A 19,807-nucleotide genomic window follows, 5' to 3' on the forward strand; every position below is an offset into this window, starting at 1 on the left:
AAAGGAAGAGAGTTCAATGTAAATGAAGACAAAAGCTATCAAAATATTTGGGACACAGCTAAGACAGTACTGAGAGGGAAGTCCATAGCCATGCAAGCACACAGTAGAAAACAAGAAAAAACTCAAATAAACAGCCTCATTGCACATCTTAAAGACCTAGAAGAAGAAGAACAAAGGAACCCTAAAGCAACCAGAAGGACAGAAATCACTAAAGTTAGGGCAGAAATCAATAACATTGAAAATAAGAAAACCATACAAAAGATCAACAAAAGTAAATGTTGGTTCTTCGAAAGAGTGAACAAAATTGACAAACCTCTAGCCAGACCCACAAAACAAAAAGGGAGAAGGCCCAAATAAACAGGATCATAAATGAAAGAGGAGAAAGCACAACAGACACCACAGAAATTCAACATATCATGTGAAGCTTCTATGAACAACTATATGCCACCAAGCTAGAGAACCTGGGAGAAATGGATGATTTCCTAGATACCTACCAACTCCCAAAACTAAGTAACGACCAAGTGGGGTTATCCCAGGGATGCAAGGTTGGCTTAATATACGTAAATCAGGGAGTCAGGCGGTAGCACTTTGGGTTAAGCACATGTGGCGCAAAGCTCAAGGACCGGCATAAGGATCCTGGTTCAAGCCCCCAGCTCCCCACCTGCAGGGGAGTCACTTCACAGGTAGTGAGCAGGTCTGCAGGTGTCTTCCCCTCCTCTCTCCATTTCTCTCTGTCCTATCCAACAATGACATCAATAACTACAACAATAAAACGACAAGGGAAAAAAAGGGAATACTAAAAAAACATATACATATATACATAAATCAATCAACGTGATCCATATACACAATGGAATACTACTCAGCTATTAAAAATGGTGACTTCACCGTTTTCAGCCAATCTTGGATAGACTTTGAAAAATTCATGTTAAGTGAAATAAGTCAGAAACAGAAGGATGAATACAAGATGATCTCACTCTCAGGCAGAAGTTGAAAAACAAGATCAGCAGAGAAAACACAAGTGGAACCTGAACTGGAATTGGCATATTGCACCAAAGTAAAAGACTCTGGGGTGGGTGGCAGGGGAGAGAATATAAGTCCAAGAAGGATGACAGGCAGCCTAAAGGGGGTTGTATTGGTATATGGAAAACTGAGAAATGTTATTCATGTACAAACTTTTGTATTTACTGTCCAATGTAAAACTTTAATTTCCCAATAAAGAAATTTTTTTTTTCCTCCTCCAGGGTTATTGCTGGGCTCAGTGCCTGCACCATGAATCCACCGCTCCTGGAGGCCATTTTCTTTTTTTTTCCCCCTTTTGTTGCCCTTGTTGTAGCTTCGTTGTGGTTATTATTATTGCCCTTGTTGACGCAATTCGTTGTTGGATAGGACAGAGAGAAATGGAGAGAGGAGGGGAAGACAGAGAAGGGGAGAGAAAGATAGACACCTGCAGACCTGCTTCACCGCCTGTGAAGCGACTCCCCTGCAGGTGGGGAGCCGGGGGCTCGAACCGGGATCCTTACGCCGGTCCCTGCACTTTGCGCCACATGCGCTTAACCCACTGTGCCACCGCCCGACCCCCAAAGAAATTTTTTTTAAAAAGCTTCTGCACAGCAAAAGAAACCACTACCCAAACCAAGAGACCCCTCACAGAATGGGAGAAGAAGAAATTTATATGCCATACATCAGACAAGAGTTTAATAACCAACATATATAAAGAGCTTGCCAAACTCAGCAACAAGAAAACAAATAACCCCATCCAAAAATGGGGAGAGGACATAGACAGAATATTCACCACAGAAGAGATCCAAAAGGCCAAGAAACACATGAAAAAATGCTACAAGTCTTTGATTGTCAGAGAAATGCAAATAAAGACAACAATGAGATACCATTTCACAACTGTGAGAATGTCATACATCAGTAAAGGTAACAGCAATGAATGCTGGTGAGGTTGTGGGGTCAAAGGAACCCTCCTGCACTGCTGGTGGGAATATCAATTGGTCCAACCTCTGTGGATAGCAGTCTGGAGAACTCTCAGAAGGCTAGAAATGGACCTACCCTATCAGCCTGCAATTCCTCTCGTGGGGATATATCCTAAGGAACCAAACACACCCATCCAAAAAGATCTGTGTACACATATGTTCTTAGCAGCACAATTTGTAATAGCCAAAACCTGGAAGCAACCCAGGTGCCCAACAACAGATGAGCGGCTGATCAAGTTGTGGTCTATTTACACAATGTAATACTATTTCAACTATTAAAAATGGTGACATCAATGTTTCCAGCCAATCTTGGATGGAGCTTGAAAAATTCATGTTAAGTGAAATAAGTCAGAAACAGAAGGATGAATATGGAATGGTATCACTCTCTGGCAGAAGTTGAAAAACAAGATCAGAAAAGAAAATACAAGTAGAACCTGAACTGGAATTGGCATGTTGCACCAAAGTAAAAGACTCTTGGTTGGGTGGGGGGGGAGAATACAGGTCCAAAGGATGACAGAGGACCTAGTGGGAGTTGTATTGTTATATGGAAAACTGGGAAATGTTATGCATGTGCAAACTATTGTATTTACTGCCGAATGTTAAACATTAATTCCTCAATAAAGAAATTTTTTTAAAAGGCTTACTTTTAACATACAGTCTTGATGTGCCTCACCATTACTTCAAACAACTGAATATTATTTTCTGAGAAAAACCAGATACACTATTTGTTGTTTTAGTCAATTTTATCTTCATTTTTCTGAGGTGCAGGGACTAAACCCTAGACCTCACACATGCATAGCATACACTCTTATTGCTGATTTGCCTTCCTGAATCACTTTTTTCTAAGATTCATTTATGAGTGAGATTCTGGGCTAGCTTCACAGGTGGGAGAGATAGAACTCCACAGCTGGGCATGAGCACGGCGGGTTAAGCCACATGGTGCCGAATCGCAATGGCCGGCGTCTGCCTCCCTGTCTGCATGCCTGCCCTCCTCCAAGTCGGGATATGGAGAAAAAAAAAAAAAAAACAGAAACAGAAGTGGCTTTATAGGATAAAACCAGAAGTGGCAAGTCGGAAACTGAAATGTCTAGGAAAGGGGGTGGCAAAAGGAAAAAGGCACGCTGGGAACTTCCTTAGCAACTGTTACGATGGTTTTAACTGATGGGAATATGTTACCCTGCAGGCAGGGCAGATCTCGAGGTATAAAGAAGATAGATCAATGGGTGGGGATATTTCCAGGCAAAACAATGATTATGTAAATAGGCCATAGTATCAGCAATGGAGCAGGGGGCGCTGGCTTAATGCCCAACAGTGAGAAAAAGGAGTGGAGGGAGAACCAGAGCATCATCCCAGAACATAGAATGCCAGGGATTGAACCGAGGACCCCATCCATGCCTATATATATTCGAACATTCTACCCACTGAGATAACTTCTAGACTGTTCCCCAGATCATCTTGATGGGTACTATGCATCAGAGATTGATCTGAGGCCTCTAGTATTTTTTTTTCAGTTGTGCAAACTTTACTTGAAAGAAGTGAAGTAGTTTGTGCTCAAGAACAGATTTTCTTAGTCAGTGTGGATAGCTCATTCAGAGACACACGAGGGCCAGAGTATGTGGCCCCTCCCTGGGTTCTCTTTCCTTTTTATTCTCAGGCTTAGTCCCACCTGGACTCAAGTTTTCATTGATCCATTGAGTATCTTGCCTTTTCTATTGACTTCTATTTCCTAGGTGTGGCTACCTTTCTAAGTTCCCCCTATAGTGAATGCCCCTTTCTCGTGCTCTCTTTAAACTCTTCCCACTACTCCCTGACACTCTCTTAAGGGAGAAATAAAACAGTCATAGGCTCAGATAGTCCTGGCAGAACTGAGTTTCTGGATCCCCATCTTCCCCTAACATTATCACTCCACTTTCATGAAAAACATATATTAGCTAGAAAAAATCCAGAGAATTTTATGGAAAAAGGCAAAAAGCCTGGGTATCCTGTAGCAAGAGTAGGATCCATCAAATTCCTTCCAGGGAACAAAATATTGATTTGGGAATTTATTACATCAGTCCTGCTATTACTGCAAGTTATTGTTACTGTAACCAACCTGCATGAGTTCTTCCACAAAACTAGAATAAGAATGTCCAGACATGAAATCTAAAGAATGTATTAACTGGAATGATGGAATAGTAGAATGAACAGTGAGTCTGCTATCCCATTTAGTAAAGAGTAGTAGCTTAATATAGGATATAAAAATAATTTCAAATATTTATACCATTTCTAGTGTTTACATAGGCTTCTAGTATTGATATGTGCTCTACTACTGAGCCCTTTCTCAGCACGATTTTTATATTTATTATGAGAGAGTGCAGAATAATGTTCCACCGCCCATTCATTCTGTCTTGGTTGCTCTTTCATGTGGTACCAGGTGTTGAATCCTGGGCCTCATGCATGGAAGGCAGGTATTATACTGGTAAGCTACCTCTTCAGTCCTCTAGCTGGATATTTTAAACAGTTTTATCTCCCCAGTGCCTGGGTAGCACTCTAAAATCACTTCTCTCAAAATAATTAGTCTTTTCTTTTTCTTTACTAAGTATATAATTTTTATAAATTGCATGAGATCCACAGGGAATTTCATCAAAACCAAAGTGAAATTCAAAGAGACAAAAGTTGCAGCAGCAGATCGGGGAAAGAATGTCACAGGCAGTCACAGAGCTAATTTGCCAGTGGCCTTCAGTCTCAGGCATCAGAATTCAAACCCACAAGCCCAAACGCCATCTGAGGCAGCTGCATGCATGATGGTTTGAGTCTTATCTCCCCTCCAGGGGTCTAAACAGTAACTCGCGTTCAAACTGCTCTGCAGTCAAGGTGCCCTGGATGGCTTCGCAGCCCGGGTTGAACACAGAGTAGGCACTCCTCTCTCCCACCTTCTTCTCTCTAGGGCTTCTTGTCCCAACATACATCCAGTAGAATAGGGATAGGACAAAGTAAACCAGGCCAAATTCCAGTTCCACAAACAGTCCGAGGAGGACCAGCCAGAGAAGAACCTTCAAGATGGTGATTTTGGTGAGGAGAGACTGGTCCTGTGCTGTGGGTGCAGGAACAGCTGGGTTCTGTGGCAACTGTGACGTGCTGCTCCCAGGCTGAGCCACTTCCTAGGATGCACAACAAACAAAAGTAAGAATAAAGAGTAATGGAGCTGAGAGGATCAAAATAAATCTGAAGAGGCATTTTTCAGGGCTCAGAGAAGGCTTCCAGCTCATTGATTTCTATTTTCTTGCCCTGTTCTCCATCTCCAGAGAGCTTGTGTGCCTTGCTCTGAGTGAAACAAAACTGATCAGCACTTAGTGAGATGTGACCTAATAAAAAAAAACCTTACTGCATTCAGATGAATTCCCATTCATGGGAGATGGTTTTCAAATGAGTCTGGTGCTAACAAGAGCAAATTTGGGCTCCAAACAGAAACTCCCTGGCAACTAATAATGTAAGAACCTATGCATATGCTCCACTTTGAGGTCAATGTATATTTGCTGATTTGACTAGATAAGCTCAAATGTTTGTGTGTGGTGTGATTCTAAAACAGAGATAGCATCAGAAATAGGAAGCAAAATTTTATTTTGTGTATTTAAAATGATCACTGTTACACCCATAATCTCTCCATCCCCTGTGGTCATCCTACACTGGCCTTTGTTACTCACCTCCAGAACCAGTCAGTGTCCCAGCCTGGTTACTAACCTCTCCTAGCCATCTTAGTGGAGCTGCTAAATGACTCCCCTAAAACACCCATCAATCTCTTGCTTTCAAACCTGTAACTACAAACCTTGCCTACAATTTCCACCCAAACTCCTTGGACTTAAGTCCAAGCCTCTGTTTATTGGGTGGACAGAAATGCCAGTGCACGGGGGGGGGGGGGGGGGGGGGAATGCTCGGAGCAGTGGGTTGCACTTCATGCATGAGGCTGCTCCATTGGGGAAAAAAAATTACTTTTTTACTGTCGCCCAATACATATGTAAATATACAGGAGTCAGCAAAATAGTTCACTTGGATAATACACTGCTTTGCCATGTGCACAAACCAAGTAAGTCTGAGTCTGGCCCACACCACACTGGAGGAAGTTTCAGCGCTGTATACACACACAGCAGCAGCAGCAGCAGCAGGAAAATAAGTCTCATAAAGCAACAAATGTCTTCATATGTGAAGCTTTCTCAGATTTTCTGTTATTTCATGGTGCTAAGTATTGAACCTAACACCTCAAAGCCTCAAGGCATGCAAGTCTTTTGCATAACCTTGCTGTTTCCCTGGCACTCTAAATTGATTTTACTACCCACTAGTGGGTCAGGTGTATTGTGAAAAAACAATGTATATACACACTATGGAATACTATTCAGCTGTTATAAATAACCAAGTCATCTCCTTTGTGTGATGCAGTTTGAAGATATGCTAAGTGGGATAATCCAAAAGGAGAAGGACAAATACCCAATGATCTCACTTATAAGTAAGACTTAATATATGGGGAGAGGGATGGAAGGTGAGGGAGGGAGGAGTGGAAGAGAACTTGGGGGTCCTGGTGCATAAAGAAACTTTACCCATGTATCATTGAATACACCATTAACTCCCCTCAAGTAAATAAATAAATATAAAGAAAAACAATAACATATAATTTCCTGTACACCATCCATAAGTTTTTTTATTTCCTTATACCAGAGCACTGCTCAGCTCATGGTGGTGCTGGGAACTGAACCTGGGATCTTGGAGTCTCAGGCATGAAAGTATTTTGCATAACCATTATGTTATCTTCCCCTGCTCCATAATATATTATGGTGGAAATGAAGCCTTTACTCTAATTGGTGTTACTAACCAAAGACATAGCTCTTATCTCTACCCCATTCCTCAGCCTCTGGCCATCCTTCTGGCAAGCACAGTTAGTGACTGTACCATGCCTCAACCTCTTTGTCTATCAAGAAGGCATCCTCTTCCCTTCATGGAACACTATCTGCCTCTGTCTCATTGAGCTTCAAATACATTAAAATCCACTTATTGCCCTATATTTTAACAAAGGTGGCATGTGTCTGTCCTTGAGTTGTTTATAAGTAAGTACCATGAAGTTGCTGAATGCCATTTACTGTCATTTGGTATCTCTGAAGCCAAACACAGCACTCCATAGATTTTCTTAACACAGCAGCAGAACTTCTAATTTCTTCTGTCGTGTTCCATTTTTCATATGCAATGTTAAAAGGGGACTACAAGTACTGTTTATTCTGATTTTAAAAATAAGTCAACTGACTTATACTGTTTCAGAAACATTTGGCAGGATCTTCTTTTTTGGCATCAAATTATTACTTTTTCAGCTGGACTGGGATGTCTGATTAGAAAAATCACTGACCGAGAATCCGGCATGAAACCCAGCCAGTCTATCTTGGCGTTACTCTCGATCATACTCTGTCATTTCACGAACATCTCATAAAAACTGCAGCAAAGGTGGGCGCGAGGAATCACATCATTGCAAGACTGGCCAGCTCCTCATGGGGTGCGAGCGCTTCCACACTACGATCATCTCTGGCATTATGCTATTCCACTGCAGAATACTGTGCCCCAGTATGGTTCCGTAGCCCCCATGTCCACTTGGTCGATTCCAAATTATATTCCTCCATGAGGATAATTTCTGGAACCATCCGTTCCACCCCGGTTCCATGGCTGCCAGTTCTTAGCAACATCGCCCCGCCAGATATTCGTTGGGATGCGGCATCATCTAAGTTCATTTCCCACGTCTATGCTCGACCGGACCTGCCAATATACGCGGATATCTTCGCCCACCCTGTCCAACGCTTGACGTCTTGTCACCCAGTCTGGTCCCCTACACCTACACTGAACTTCTCTGTTCCAGACTCTTGGAAACAGAGTTGGCAGTCAGCTGAGGTAAAGAACAAACACCTCATCACAGACCCCTGCAAGCGTCAACCCAGCTTTGACCTAGCACGTTATGATTGGGCCCTCCTCAATCGCTATCGAACAGGCCATGGCCGGTGCGCCGCTATGTTCCATCGCTGGGGAGCCAGAGACAACCCGATCTGCCCCTGCGGCTACAGACAGACTATGACCCACACAGTCAACGACTGCCACCTCTCCAGATTCAAAGGAGGTCTCGAAACTTTACATCAGGCTCAACCTGATGCTGTTGACTGGCTACGGAAAAAGGGCAAACGCTAGAAGAAGAACTGACCTTATCATCAGTAATACATCCCTTCATTTATTAAAGGAGTAAGTATCTCTTTCAGATTTTACCAGGAAGAGGGCAGTCCAGGGTGTGAAAGACAGGTCTGTCTGGGAAGAGAATGGACAGCAGTGTGGCTGTAGTGTTGTGAGACAGGAGAAGAGTAGGGGTAGGATGAGACGATGGAGGAAGGAGGGGGTAGGAGCCAGACCATTTAGGGCCAGGCAAGTCATAGGAAGGATTCTAGAGACAGGAAACCATTCAGGGTCTTAGCAGGGAAGTAATATAATAGATTTATTTATAGCTAAGACTATTCTGGCTGCTAGAGGGAGAATGTGTTGCAAGAATAAAATCAGGGAAATTGTTAGCAGCTCATGTAGGAGGCCCAGCAAGAAAGGTCTGGGCACAGATTAAAGCAGTGACACAGAAGTCAGAGAGAAATGCTGGCTTGATGGATACAAAATACATTTTGAATGTGTGTGACTTGAAATCCACAGTAAACTGAATTTATTGGATTATTAAGCATATATAAAAATAATAATGCCTGTGGCTGACATTTACTGAGTGCCTGATCTGTAATTCAGGAGGTAAGCCTTACTGTTCCTGATTTATTAATAAGGAAACACTAAGATGTTAAGTAACCCCCCCGCCCAAACACACACACAAAGTCATTGAGTGTTTGAAAGGCAGAGACACTGTTGTTCTAGGATCCTAGGATGGTCTCTCTCCAGAGCCCCATTTACTTAATTGGGAGGCTTTATGGTGAATGGTAAAGGGAAAGGGTAGAGAACTAAAGGGAGATAAGGGAACAGTAAACAAAGTGGCAAAGGGAACAGAAAAAGAAATGCCTCTTTTGGCATTTGTTTGATTCCAGTCTCCTCCTCCTCCAAAAGATGTGTTCAGGAGTGTTTGTGTTCATGACAGCATACCAGGCACAGTTTAGGGAAGATAAACTGTTGCGGCAGACTAGATGCCCGGGTTACTCAGGACAAGCAGCCAGACCAAGTTACACTTGGGAGTATAAGGAGTGTGTTTATTCACATTAGCAGGTCCAGGTCTGGATCACTCCCAGAAAACCTGAACCCTGGACTGGGCTAGAAGCAGGCTTTTATCATTGGTTGGGGGGGGCGGGGTTGCTAGCTGCTCCTGGGACATGGCTGTCAGGGAGGAGCTGCAGTGGAAGCTTCAGGCAGTTTCACAGAAGCAGAACTTAGCAGTCAGGATGGAAACATTCAGACTTTTCAGGTTGCTGTCATTGCCCCCACCCACCCACCCAGTTCATCCAGTTCATCCAGTTCATCCAGTTCATCCAGTTCATCGGAGCTGCAGCAACTTGGCTCTGACTTCTCTACACCTGAAATACCAAGCTACTTCCTGCCTCAGGGCCTTTGCTTGTGTGGTTTCCTCTGAGAGGAATGTCTCCTTTCCTCATGTCACCTGGCTGGCTCTCTCTTCTGCAAATCTCAGCAAGAACACATCATTTATGCCCTTGTCCTTATCCTCGGATTTCTGTGAGTGGATTCTTATGAAATAGTATCTCCTCAGTGAGGTATTTTTCTTTCTCCATGATTCCTTCCTACCTACCTACTTATTTTCCTTCCTTCCTTCTTTCCTTCTCTCTCTTTCTTCCTTTCTTTCTAGATGTATTTGTTTATGAAAAAGAGAGAGGGAGAGAGAACCAGAGGATCACTCAGGTACATATAATGCTGAGGGTCAAATTTGGGACCTCATGCTTTAAAGTCACCTCCTGGACTCTGTTCCCTGCAGTCCCTTCACTATCACAATGCACTGGGAATGTGCCTTTCTTAGTATTCATCATCCATTTCATCTATTTCTTTTGTTTATTGCTTGTCTTCCTCAGTTATCCACTCCAGAGCAAGTCCTGAGAGCAGAACTTTATTGGAATGGATTATTTGCCACCAGGGTTATCTCTAGGGCCCCACACCTGCACTATTCCTCTGTTCTCTGAGGACACTCTTTTTCTTTTCCCTTTTTCAGCCAGAGGGAGAAAGAAGAAGTGAGAGACAGAGGAAGGAGAGACACCACAGGAATACTCATTGGTTTGTGAAGCCTGTCCTGTGTAAACAGGTGCTCCCATGAGCTATCTATTGGCCACTGAAATTTATTGGTCTTTTTTTAATACTTTTTTTCCAGATACAGAGGGAGAGGGAGAGGGGGAGAGAGGGAGAGGGAAATGGGAGGGGAGGGGGAGGGAGAACTGAGTAAAGGAATGGGAGGGGAGGGGGAGAGAGTGAAGGAAGGGGAGAGGGGGAGAGAGGGTAAAGGGGAGCAAGAGAGGGGAAGGGGTAAGGGAGGGAGAGGGTGAAGGAAGGGGTAGGGGAGGGAGAGGGTGAAGGAAGGGATAGGGGAGGGAGAGGGGAGAGGGAGAAGAAGAAAGAATTTGTGTAAAAGAGACCATAGAACTGAAACTTCCTTCACTGTAGTGAGGATTTGGCTCAAGCCTGGGTCACAAATATGGTAAAGCAGCTCACTACCCAAGTGAGTTATTTCACTAGAGCCTTTCTTTTTTTTTTTTTAAGAATTTATTTAATTATTAATGAGAAAGATAGGAGAAGAGAGAGACATCACTCTGGTACATGTGCTGCTGGGGACTGAACTCAGGACCTCATCAATGCTTTATCCACTGTGTCACCTCCCGGACCACGAGCCTTTATTATTCTTTACCACAGTCTTCCAAAAGTTAGGACAGTAACTGGAACAAAGTAGGACCATGAAAGGATTCTGATGAATAAACAAATGATGATGAGAGAAAGAAAGAAATTCAAAGATGAATTCCAGATTTGCAGATGTGGAAGGGGTGTTGTTGGTGGTGGTGGTGGTGCAAGCTTGTGTTTAGTAACCAGATCATTCCAAGATAAATGAGCATTTAGATGGTAGGCCAACCCAAGTTTAGGTTTAGAAGTGAGAATATATAGGATGAGCATGAGTGATGGACCTCAGGGTTAGATGGTGCATTGGGGGCTAAGATGAGATATGACTGTGGAGGGAGGCAGGAGCTTTCTGTGGGATTAAAAAATGTTACAGGAACTTTTATCCTAATGTGGTACTCGTCAAAGAAAAAATATATATATATATATATATAATTGGGAGACTTCCCTGAGTGAAAAATTCAAAGTGGAGAAAGTAGAATATGGATACCTCCTCACCAATGACTATAGAAAAGAAGCAGTCACAAACAGAAGGCTAGAGAAATCTCTGATAAGCCACAGTATACCACCAAAATTGTTAGGTAAGAGATGGAATATATATCAGGAAAAGAAAAAAATGAACATTTTCATACCAAAGCAAACCCAGAAATAAGTGAGTTAAAGAGGTTGAGATTAAGACAGTATACTTTATGGGGAAAAAAGTAGATAATAAGAACCAACTGGAGAGCCAGTATTTCCTCTCATTCTTTTGTCAGGTCATCAGCTTTGGGGTTTTTAATAATGGAAATGTCTCCCAGTTCAGCTTCTCTAGGGCAATTCAACAATCTCATATTCCTTCGGAAATGAGACATACAGTCAAAAACTCATTGTGTGAGCTAGACATTATTTAACTGCAGAAGGGATAGAGGAAATGGATTTTAAAACCTTAAGCAACTGTGCTTAGTGAGTTCTATTCAATAATAAAGCTGTCCTGAGACAAACTCTACACACAAGAAAATGAATTGTTTGAACCTCGCTACACTTTTTCTGACGGAACCATGAATGATATAAATCAAAACTGAACAATTAAGTTCTTTTTGACTAAAAAAAAAAATTCTGATAATTGGATGCTGTACAGTAACAAATAAAGTTAAGAGAAATAATTTTAAGAGTAAGGTAGACTTTGGAAAGGAATTTTCAGCTCTTATGACACCAGTTAGGAACAAAGGCTTTGTCACAGACTATGTGACAACACCAGTCTACTGTTTGGTCCTACATTCCCACTCCAATCTCAAAACTAAGACACCCTGCCACTTTATTTCTAAGTGAAAACTAAAGGAACAACCAAAAAGACGTGAAAAGAGTTCATCTGCAAATAATCTACCAAATAATTATAATAAGGGTGAAAAGGCTGTCATACTTATTGAGTTTATTTTCACCTCGAAAATTCATTACTGGCCTTGAACCAGGTTCTGTAACTCAACAGTGATGCAGAGGTTCATGCCACCACTGGCAGTTAGAGCTTGACAGAGTAGCTGTATTTATCATGTATACAAACACCGTTTCTATTTGCTATGTGTGTATCTGTCATTATTTATTGGTTAGAGAGGAGAGAAATGGCGAGGGAAGTGAAAGCTCAAGTGGGAGAGAGTTAGCAACTGCAGCATGGCCTCACCGCTCATGAAACTTCCTCTCTGCAGGTGGGGGTGTCAGGTTTGAACCCGGATCCAGATGCCCTCAACTGGGGTGTGCCACCACCCGGCTTCACAAACCCTATTTCTATTTTTTTAATTTATTATTGGATAGAGACAGAAAGAAATTGAGAGGGCCGGGAGGGAGACAGAGAGACCCCTGCAGCACTACTTCCCCACTAGTGAAGCTTTCTCCCTGGAGGTGGGGACCAGGAGCTTGAACCTGGGCCCTTGCGTACTGCAATGTGTGCGCTTAACCAGGTGCACCACCACCTGGCCCCACAAACCCCACTTCTAAAGTACAGGCTATTTGGGTTGCTGAATGCATAAAGGTTTAGCTGCAAATAAAACCGAAATTACTCCTGCTTCTTACCAGTGTGCAATTAGACCTTTTATCCTCCATTAGCAGAGAGCTGCGATTCAACCTAATTGTAGAAGTTTCCCCTAATAAGATGTCACAAGAGCTCCAATGCAGAGGCTCTTCCAGAACCAGAGATCCTCAGTGCCCACCGAAAAGAATCAAGAGCTGCGTGTGTGGCAGGTCGGAAAAAAAAAAAATGTCAAAAGCCAGGAATCAGAGCTGGATGCTCCCTCCAGCCAGCCCCGCTCAGAACCAGCGGGGGCGTGGCCAGCGAACCCTGAAGGGGCGGGGCCTATCATCACACGTGACACGGGCGGGGTTTCCCGGGGAGGCGGACTAGTCCCCGGGAAAAGAAGGCCTTCCTCCTCTCACCTGGGTGAGACTGGGCCCGGCCTGGAAGTTCGCGGACCTCAGTTTCCAAAACAGGAACCGTTTTAGCCAGCCTGCCTTTGGAGTCTCAGCTGCTTTCCCTTTCCCTCCGGAACTGTGTGCACTCTGGTTCGAAGTTCTGGGTGCCGCCGCCAGCCCGGCCCGTTGACGGGCCGCCCGAAACTCAGCTAACCGCTGTTCCATGGCGCGCGCCGGGCGCCAGACACGAGTACGCCTGCGCTGGCGCCTGGCCGCTCTGTAGTGCGCGTGCGCATTGGGGACCTGGGGCGCGCGGGCTCTGTGACGTCGGGTTCCGGGATTGTGCAGGTAATAAAGGCGGGCGAACGCGTCGAGCAAGCTGCGTGGTTAAGCACTCAGAGTACCCCCTACCCCCGCCCTCAAAGTACCACCCCATCCTCTGTATTTGCCATGGGCTTCTCTGTGGGAGTCTCTTCTGGGACCCAGCTCTCCTCACGGACCCCAGCTCCCGCATAGATCCATCAGCTCCAGAACAGGGGTCCCCGGGGCTGGAGTAGGGGGCGCTGCAGGTGTCTGCAGGAACTCAGGGCACAGCCTCATTGCGGGTCCTGCCACTCCCAAGGCTCACATGGCTGCCAGCCAGGCAGGCATCCTAGTCCTGTTCTTGCCACAGTGAGCTGCCGTGTCTGGATGGACCTGCGTATATACCGGGCTGAGGGGGTAGCTCACCTGGTAGAGTGCACGCTTTACCGTGCACCTGGCTTCATACCTGAGCGCCAGGTCATAACGGAGACTTTTCGGCTTTCGGAGTGTAGTGGTAAACAGTTGGAGGATTCTTGAATAGAAGATGCCATAACAGGCCTTAAAAACAAAAACAAAAAAACACGGAGGTAATATTTATCACAACGTTTTAGGAGTGTAGGTTATATTTTTTCAAATATATGTTAGTGTCCCCCCCACACAGAAGTATTCATAACCCTTCATTTCACCACAAACATCTGAACATTTTGGACTTTTGCTCCCCCTCCTATTACCCTTCTGGTGACTTCTGTTCAAGTGTTAAGAGTCCAGGAGTTTGTTCTGTCCATTGTATTTGCTTTGTTTCTTGATGTTATATTTTGTAAGGATCACACTGGATGCTGGAGATGAGACCCTGAAAGAGTGAAAAAGATGAAGGAAACCAGTGAGGAGAAAAACAGTAAGTAATGTAAGAGAGAGGCTGTGACTGGGCTAGAGGAGTAGTGAGCAAGGTGGTGAGAACTGATGAGATTCTGGATGTATTTTGAAGATAACAGCATGATGTAGAGATGGATTACATTTAGAATGTGGGTAAAAGTTAATGAAGGGGGAGTCGGGCAGTAGCACAGGGGGTTAAATGCACGTGGCGCAAAGCTCAAAGACCGGTTAGGATCCCGGTTAGAGCCCCAGGCCCCCCACCTGCAGGGGAGTCGCTTTATAGATGGTGAAACAGGTCTGTAGGTCTCTCTCTCTCTTCCTTTCTATCTCCCCCTCCTCTCTCAATTTCTCTCTGTCTTTATCCAGTAACAAATAAAATAATTTTTTAAAAAGATGTGTCATTTAAAAAAAAAAAAGTAAATGAATGTGGGGGTGGGGATAGCATAGTGTTTATGCAAAGAGACTTTCATGCCTGAAGCTCAGAAGTTCCAAATTCAATCCCCCACACCACCATATATAAACTAGAGCTGAGCAGTGTTTTGAGGAGAAAAGAAAAAAAAGGAAATGAAGATGACTATTCTCACACACATACTAAGCAACCAAGTGAATGATGCTGGACACCGCTACTGAAATGGGGAAACAATATCCAGTCAAGTGTCAATGACATTCTGACTCCATCTTGTGTTGGTAATTTATTTTCCCTATGTTTTCTAATTTATTGTACGTTTATTTTGTCTCAGTGCTCTGTAAAATCTCTTTAAATCTTTTTTGGAAGAAGTTGAAAGACTGAAAAAAAAAGGAAAGATGATTATAAAAAATACTGCCAAACTAATCTCATTTCTTCTTTGTATAAGATTATGAGACTAGTAAATAAGAAAGGTTTATTTACTGTGATAATTTTGTTTAATATGAAATACCAAATATACAATGAATTGTAAGTAATAAAATAACTACATGGCCAGTGAGATAAGTCTTTGACCTTCACTCTTCATTCTTTCCTGTAACCTTGCCATAAAAGCATAACATACTTCCCTATTCCTTTTTTTTTTTTTTTTTTGTGCCTCCACTTGGCTAGGGCGCAGTGTCAGCACTATGAAGCCACTGCTCCTGGCAGCCATTTTTTCCTTCCCCCCCTCCTGCATTTTATTGAATATGCCAAAGAAAAATTGAGAGGGGAAGAGGAGATAGAGAGGGAGAGAGAAAGATAACTGCAGACCTACTTCACTGCTTGTGAAGCATCCCTGCTGCAGGTGGGGAGTGGGGCCCCCAACATGGATTCTTGTGCAGGTCCTTGTGCATGGTACTATGTGCCCTTAATGGGTGTGCCACTGTCCAGCCCCCTATATCCCCATTCCTTAACTTGAAACTCAGCCATGCTGATGCTTTGACCAGGGGAGTGATGGCAGACATTATACAATCAGGGGCTTGAAGTTTGTTTGTGCTATAGAGTGTGCTCTCTTAATGTTCTGTAATGCTTGAGTGGGGGTATAGCATTGTCAGGCTGAGCTTCACTGATGGGAGACAGACGACCCGGGACTCATGGTTGAGCTGTAGGCAGTATCTCTTTATTCATGCAGGACGCAGCACAATCTATACCAAGCTAGACTAAACTAACAACTAACTAAAATGAACAATGTTGTCTTTATATATACTTCCCAAGTAGGGTGTGAACAGGATGTAACTCAGAGAGGGTGGAGAGAAAAGTGACTGGTGGAAGATCAGGGTGTGACAAGGAGAGGATCAGGGTGTGACAAGGAGAGGGGGTGGAGCAGGTGAGAATTCTACCACTAAACCACCAATGCCCTGGAGGGAGTGTGGTGCTTTATGTAAATGTAAAAGTGATTTATGTAAATAGACCAAAGCTTTGAATGGGATCAATTCAATCCCTATATAGGCATATGGTTAAGCAGAAGCCAGGGGGATTTAAACCAAATGAAACAGAAGGGGTTTTTTAAAGCAGAATTAGAAGATACCAACAATTCCCCCTTTCTTTTTAACTAATGGCCATAGTATCGGGATTGCAGGGCACTTTGTGAGGCAGGGAGACTGATAAGAGGCACACCTTTTTGGGGTTCTACTGTCCCTCCTTGCTCAACCTATGGAGAGAGAGACTAACAGGATTGACACACCCCTCAAGCTCAAGCCCTTCCAAGCTCAACCACATCCTCACAATTCCCTAACATCTCTCTCTTACTTTATGGCCATATATAACTGGGTCAATGTCTGTAAAAGGCTTCATCTCTGTCAGGGGAATAGCAGTGTAGGGGTGAACAGAAACCTATATCATACAGGCATTTTCAAAAGAACTGGCATAAGACATGGAAAACAAAATAGGCGAGCAGCAATAACCGGTGTGATGCCAAGAGGAGACCTAGGGGGTATTTTCTGCCTCAAAGGGCAAGGCCTAGCAGGCAAAAGGGCATTTCTTGCCTCTGGGGTATCAGTTGCCTCTGGGGGCGCTTCATGCCTCAAAGGGCGTTACCTGCCTCTGTGGGCATAACCTAATAAGGAGGGGGAGTTTTCTGAATCTGAGAGCAGAGCCTGCAGGTGAGGGCACATGGCCTATAAGGTCCCAAGGCTCTGGCTGAAGTTAGTCTTTGAGAAACACAGCAACGTGTACCAGTAAGTTTGATGGAAGTGTCAGTTCAAAGTAGATGACCACGGAAGAAAATGCCAAGGGATGAAACACTGCACATCTGTCTCGATGGGGAATGTCGGCCACCAGAATTCTGCTTTTCTGTAGAGAGTGAGCTTTGGAGTCTGTGAATCTGTTTCTTCAGGTCGTGCCAGGTCACATCATTGGTTTCCGGGGGTGCGTTGTAATTGTGGGTGATGTCAGAGGTCAGGGGTCCAAGATGGCTCTCATTCTAGACTTGAGAGGAGGAGGTGTTTGGGGAGGAAGGTATATTCTTCCCTAATTTGAGGCCAGACTCCATAAACCTAATACCAGTTTGGATACAGCAAATGGCACTCAATGCTTTAGCAACTGGGGGAAAGTCTAAACTTGGCATATAAAGACTACAAAAGCTGGATAAGGGCAAGAGATTGACTCACTTAATGATGATATTTTTAGTCAGTACCAAGCTGAGCCATCATCTGGGGCCCTAGTCATGGAAACCTTCAATTCCCACATAGATAATATGGGCCTAGACCTCTAGTAGATCCCTCTCTTCAGCATCACTGGTCACTTCCATCAGGAACATCATCACAAGCCCTCTGTGGGCCTTTCCAGGACCTGTCCTCACTATTAAGTGGCAATGGAAAGACTGTTCCACTCTCTGAAGGGAGGCTGGGACATCTTGTCCTGCCACCCGTGGAAAAATGGCCCTGAAATGAGTGCATCCTAGAATGTTCCCAGCTGTGATCATAAACTGTGATCTCAGACTGACAGGGATTTGGAGGTTATACCTCCTCTTGGGCTAAATATGAATATATATAGGCCATTATTCAGATAGATGGGGTAAACAGTTAATTGTGTTTATATGTTTTCTTTGAGTTTGGCAGCTACTCTCTACCGTAATCCAGCTTTCTAGCCCAATATCAACTCTGACTACTCTTCCCAGGCAATGTTTTCAGTCCATCTGTAAATTTTCAAGCTCAAGCCAAAATTAATAAAGTCCTGGACCCCTAGGAAGATAACTAAAATAGACTTCCTAACTTTTCTACTCTAAGATTACTATTCTCATCTGCTTTATTCCTACTTTTTGGTTCTTGTTTATTAAACATTTTGTCCTGCTTTATATGTTACCACCTTTCAGACACCAAGTTGCAAATGCTACTGTGATTCTATCCTGACCTCCCTCGACAAAAGACCTTACTCCTGTGCCCCAGGACTTCACTTCTTCAGAACCCTACCCCACTAGGGAAAGATAGAAACAAGTTGAAGGTATGAATTGACCTGCTAATGTCCATATCCAGCAGAGAAGCAATTACAGAAACCAGAACTTCCACCTTCTTCAACCCAAAAAGAATTTGGGGCCATACTTCCAGAGGGGTAGAAACGTTAGGGGAAGATGACCAGAGGGCTCTGAACTCCCAATTCCATCAGGACCCTGGGAGAGAAGAGGAAAAAAGGAAGGACATTCAGAACTAACAGTAGGTGCAGGCATGACTTGGAAAGGAAGACAAGGCAGGACCATAGAAAAAAATGAGCAAATATATATAAATATAGATAGTTCTAGAAATAATCGTCAACATATATCGGTGACCTTGGGAGAACCATTGTAGTTTCCATTGAAGAGAATGGAAACAGAACTCTGGTGATGGGAATGGTGTGGAATTATACTCCTGTTATCTGATAATTTTGTAAATCAGTATTAAATCACTAATAAAATATAAACAAATAGAGTCATCCTGGAGTCTACAGAGTAGTAGAAGCTGAGTCTCCTCTCCCTGGTCAACTAGGAATAGCAAAGAAAATCACCTGAGAACACAACAAGACAAGACTAGGATTACTTTGGGGAACCCACCAAGTCACAAGTGAGTGCAAACATGTGTAGCTCATGGACAGAGGAGGGACCTAAGGAGAGATTTCTGGGCTAAAAACCCATATCTACTTGGGAGTAACTGGTAACAGTCCAGCAGTTTGCCAGTTAAGATACCACCTCTGGTCTTAGTTTTATCAACAAATAGACTGCTGAAGGAAGGAGAGGATTGCCTAAAGCTAACCAAATGCCACTGTAAGTCTCCACTGCTCCTGTCCCTTGGAGGCTGGTGCAGCAGCAGGGAGGCCCTGTGCTAACATCTGGGGGCGGAGACCTGATCAGGCAACTCAGGAGAAGACATACACTCCCAGTGGTCTGAAAGTGGGGCTGTATAATGGCAGCCTTTCCACATTGCTCTCCTGATGAATTCAGAGACCCTGCAATTCCTCTCCTGGGGATATATCCTAAGGAACCCAACACACCTATCCAAAAAGGTTTGTGTATACCTATGTTCATAGCAGCACGATTTCTGATAGCCAAAACCTGGAAGCAACCCAGGTGTCTGTTGGTCATTACGCCAGGTCCCCTGCATTGCTTGATGCTGTGGTCTATTTACATAATCATTGTTTTGCCTGAGACCCGCTCTGCCTGCAGGGTATTGGCTTAATCCCCACTGGTTAGAACCTTCGCAATAGCTGCTATGAAAGCTTGCTACCTTCGTGCTCTTTTTCTCTAACCCCTCTCCTAGCCATTTCCTTTTCCCACTTGCCACTTCCATTTCAAAAGATATAAAGGCGTTGTCTCTGATCAATAAAGGCATTGCATTGCATTCCCACTCAGCTATGAGTTCCTCATCTCTCTCTGGCAAAGCTAGTCCGGCAGGTGTCCAAAAACAGATGAGTGGCTGAGCAAGTTGTGGTATATATACACAATGGAATACTACTTAGCTACTAAAAGTGGTGATTTCACCATTTTCAGTCT

General features: G+C 43.8%; 1 protein-coding gene and 1 long non-coding RNA gene across 2 annotated transcripts; one reads left to right on the forward strand and one right to left on the reverse strand.

Annotated features, from left to right (window-relative positions):
• Positions 1–1,830: 1,830 nt before the first annotated feature.
• On the reverse strand, positions 1,831–13,579 carry SAYSD1 (SAYSVFN motif domain containing 1). The gene is made up of 2 exons (XM_007517807.3): positions 13,251–13,579; positions 1,831–5,122 (listed from the first exon to the last, which is right to left on the reverse strand). Exons 1-2 carry the CDS (start codon positions 13,449–13,451, stop codon positions 4,778–4,780), a joined length of 546 nt encoding a protein of 181 aa, XP_007517869.1. The 5' UTR covers positions 13,452–13,579; the 3' UTR covers positions 1,831–4,777.
• Positions 13,438–18,500, forward strand: LOC132538084 (uncharacterized). The gene is made up of 3 exons (XR_009549492.1): positions 13,438–13,574; positions 14,352–14,424; positions 18,161–18,500. It is a non-coding gene; the product is annotated as an uncharacterized LOC132538084 (long non-coding RNA).
• Positions 18,501–19,807: the final 1,307 nt, after the last annotated feature.

The sequence above is a fragment of the Erinaceus europaeus genome, chromosome 4, assembly GCF_950295315.1.
Source record: "Erinaceus europaeus chromosome 4, mEriEur2.1, whole genome shotgun sequence".
NCBI classification, from domain to species: domain Eukaryota; kingdom Metazoa; phylum Chordata; class Mammalia; order Eulipotyphla; family Erinaceidae; genus Erinaceus; species Erinaceus europaeus.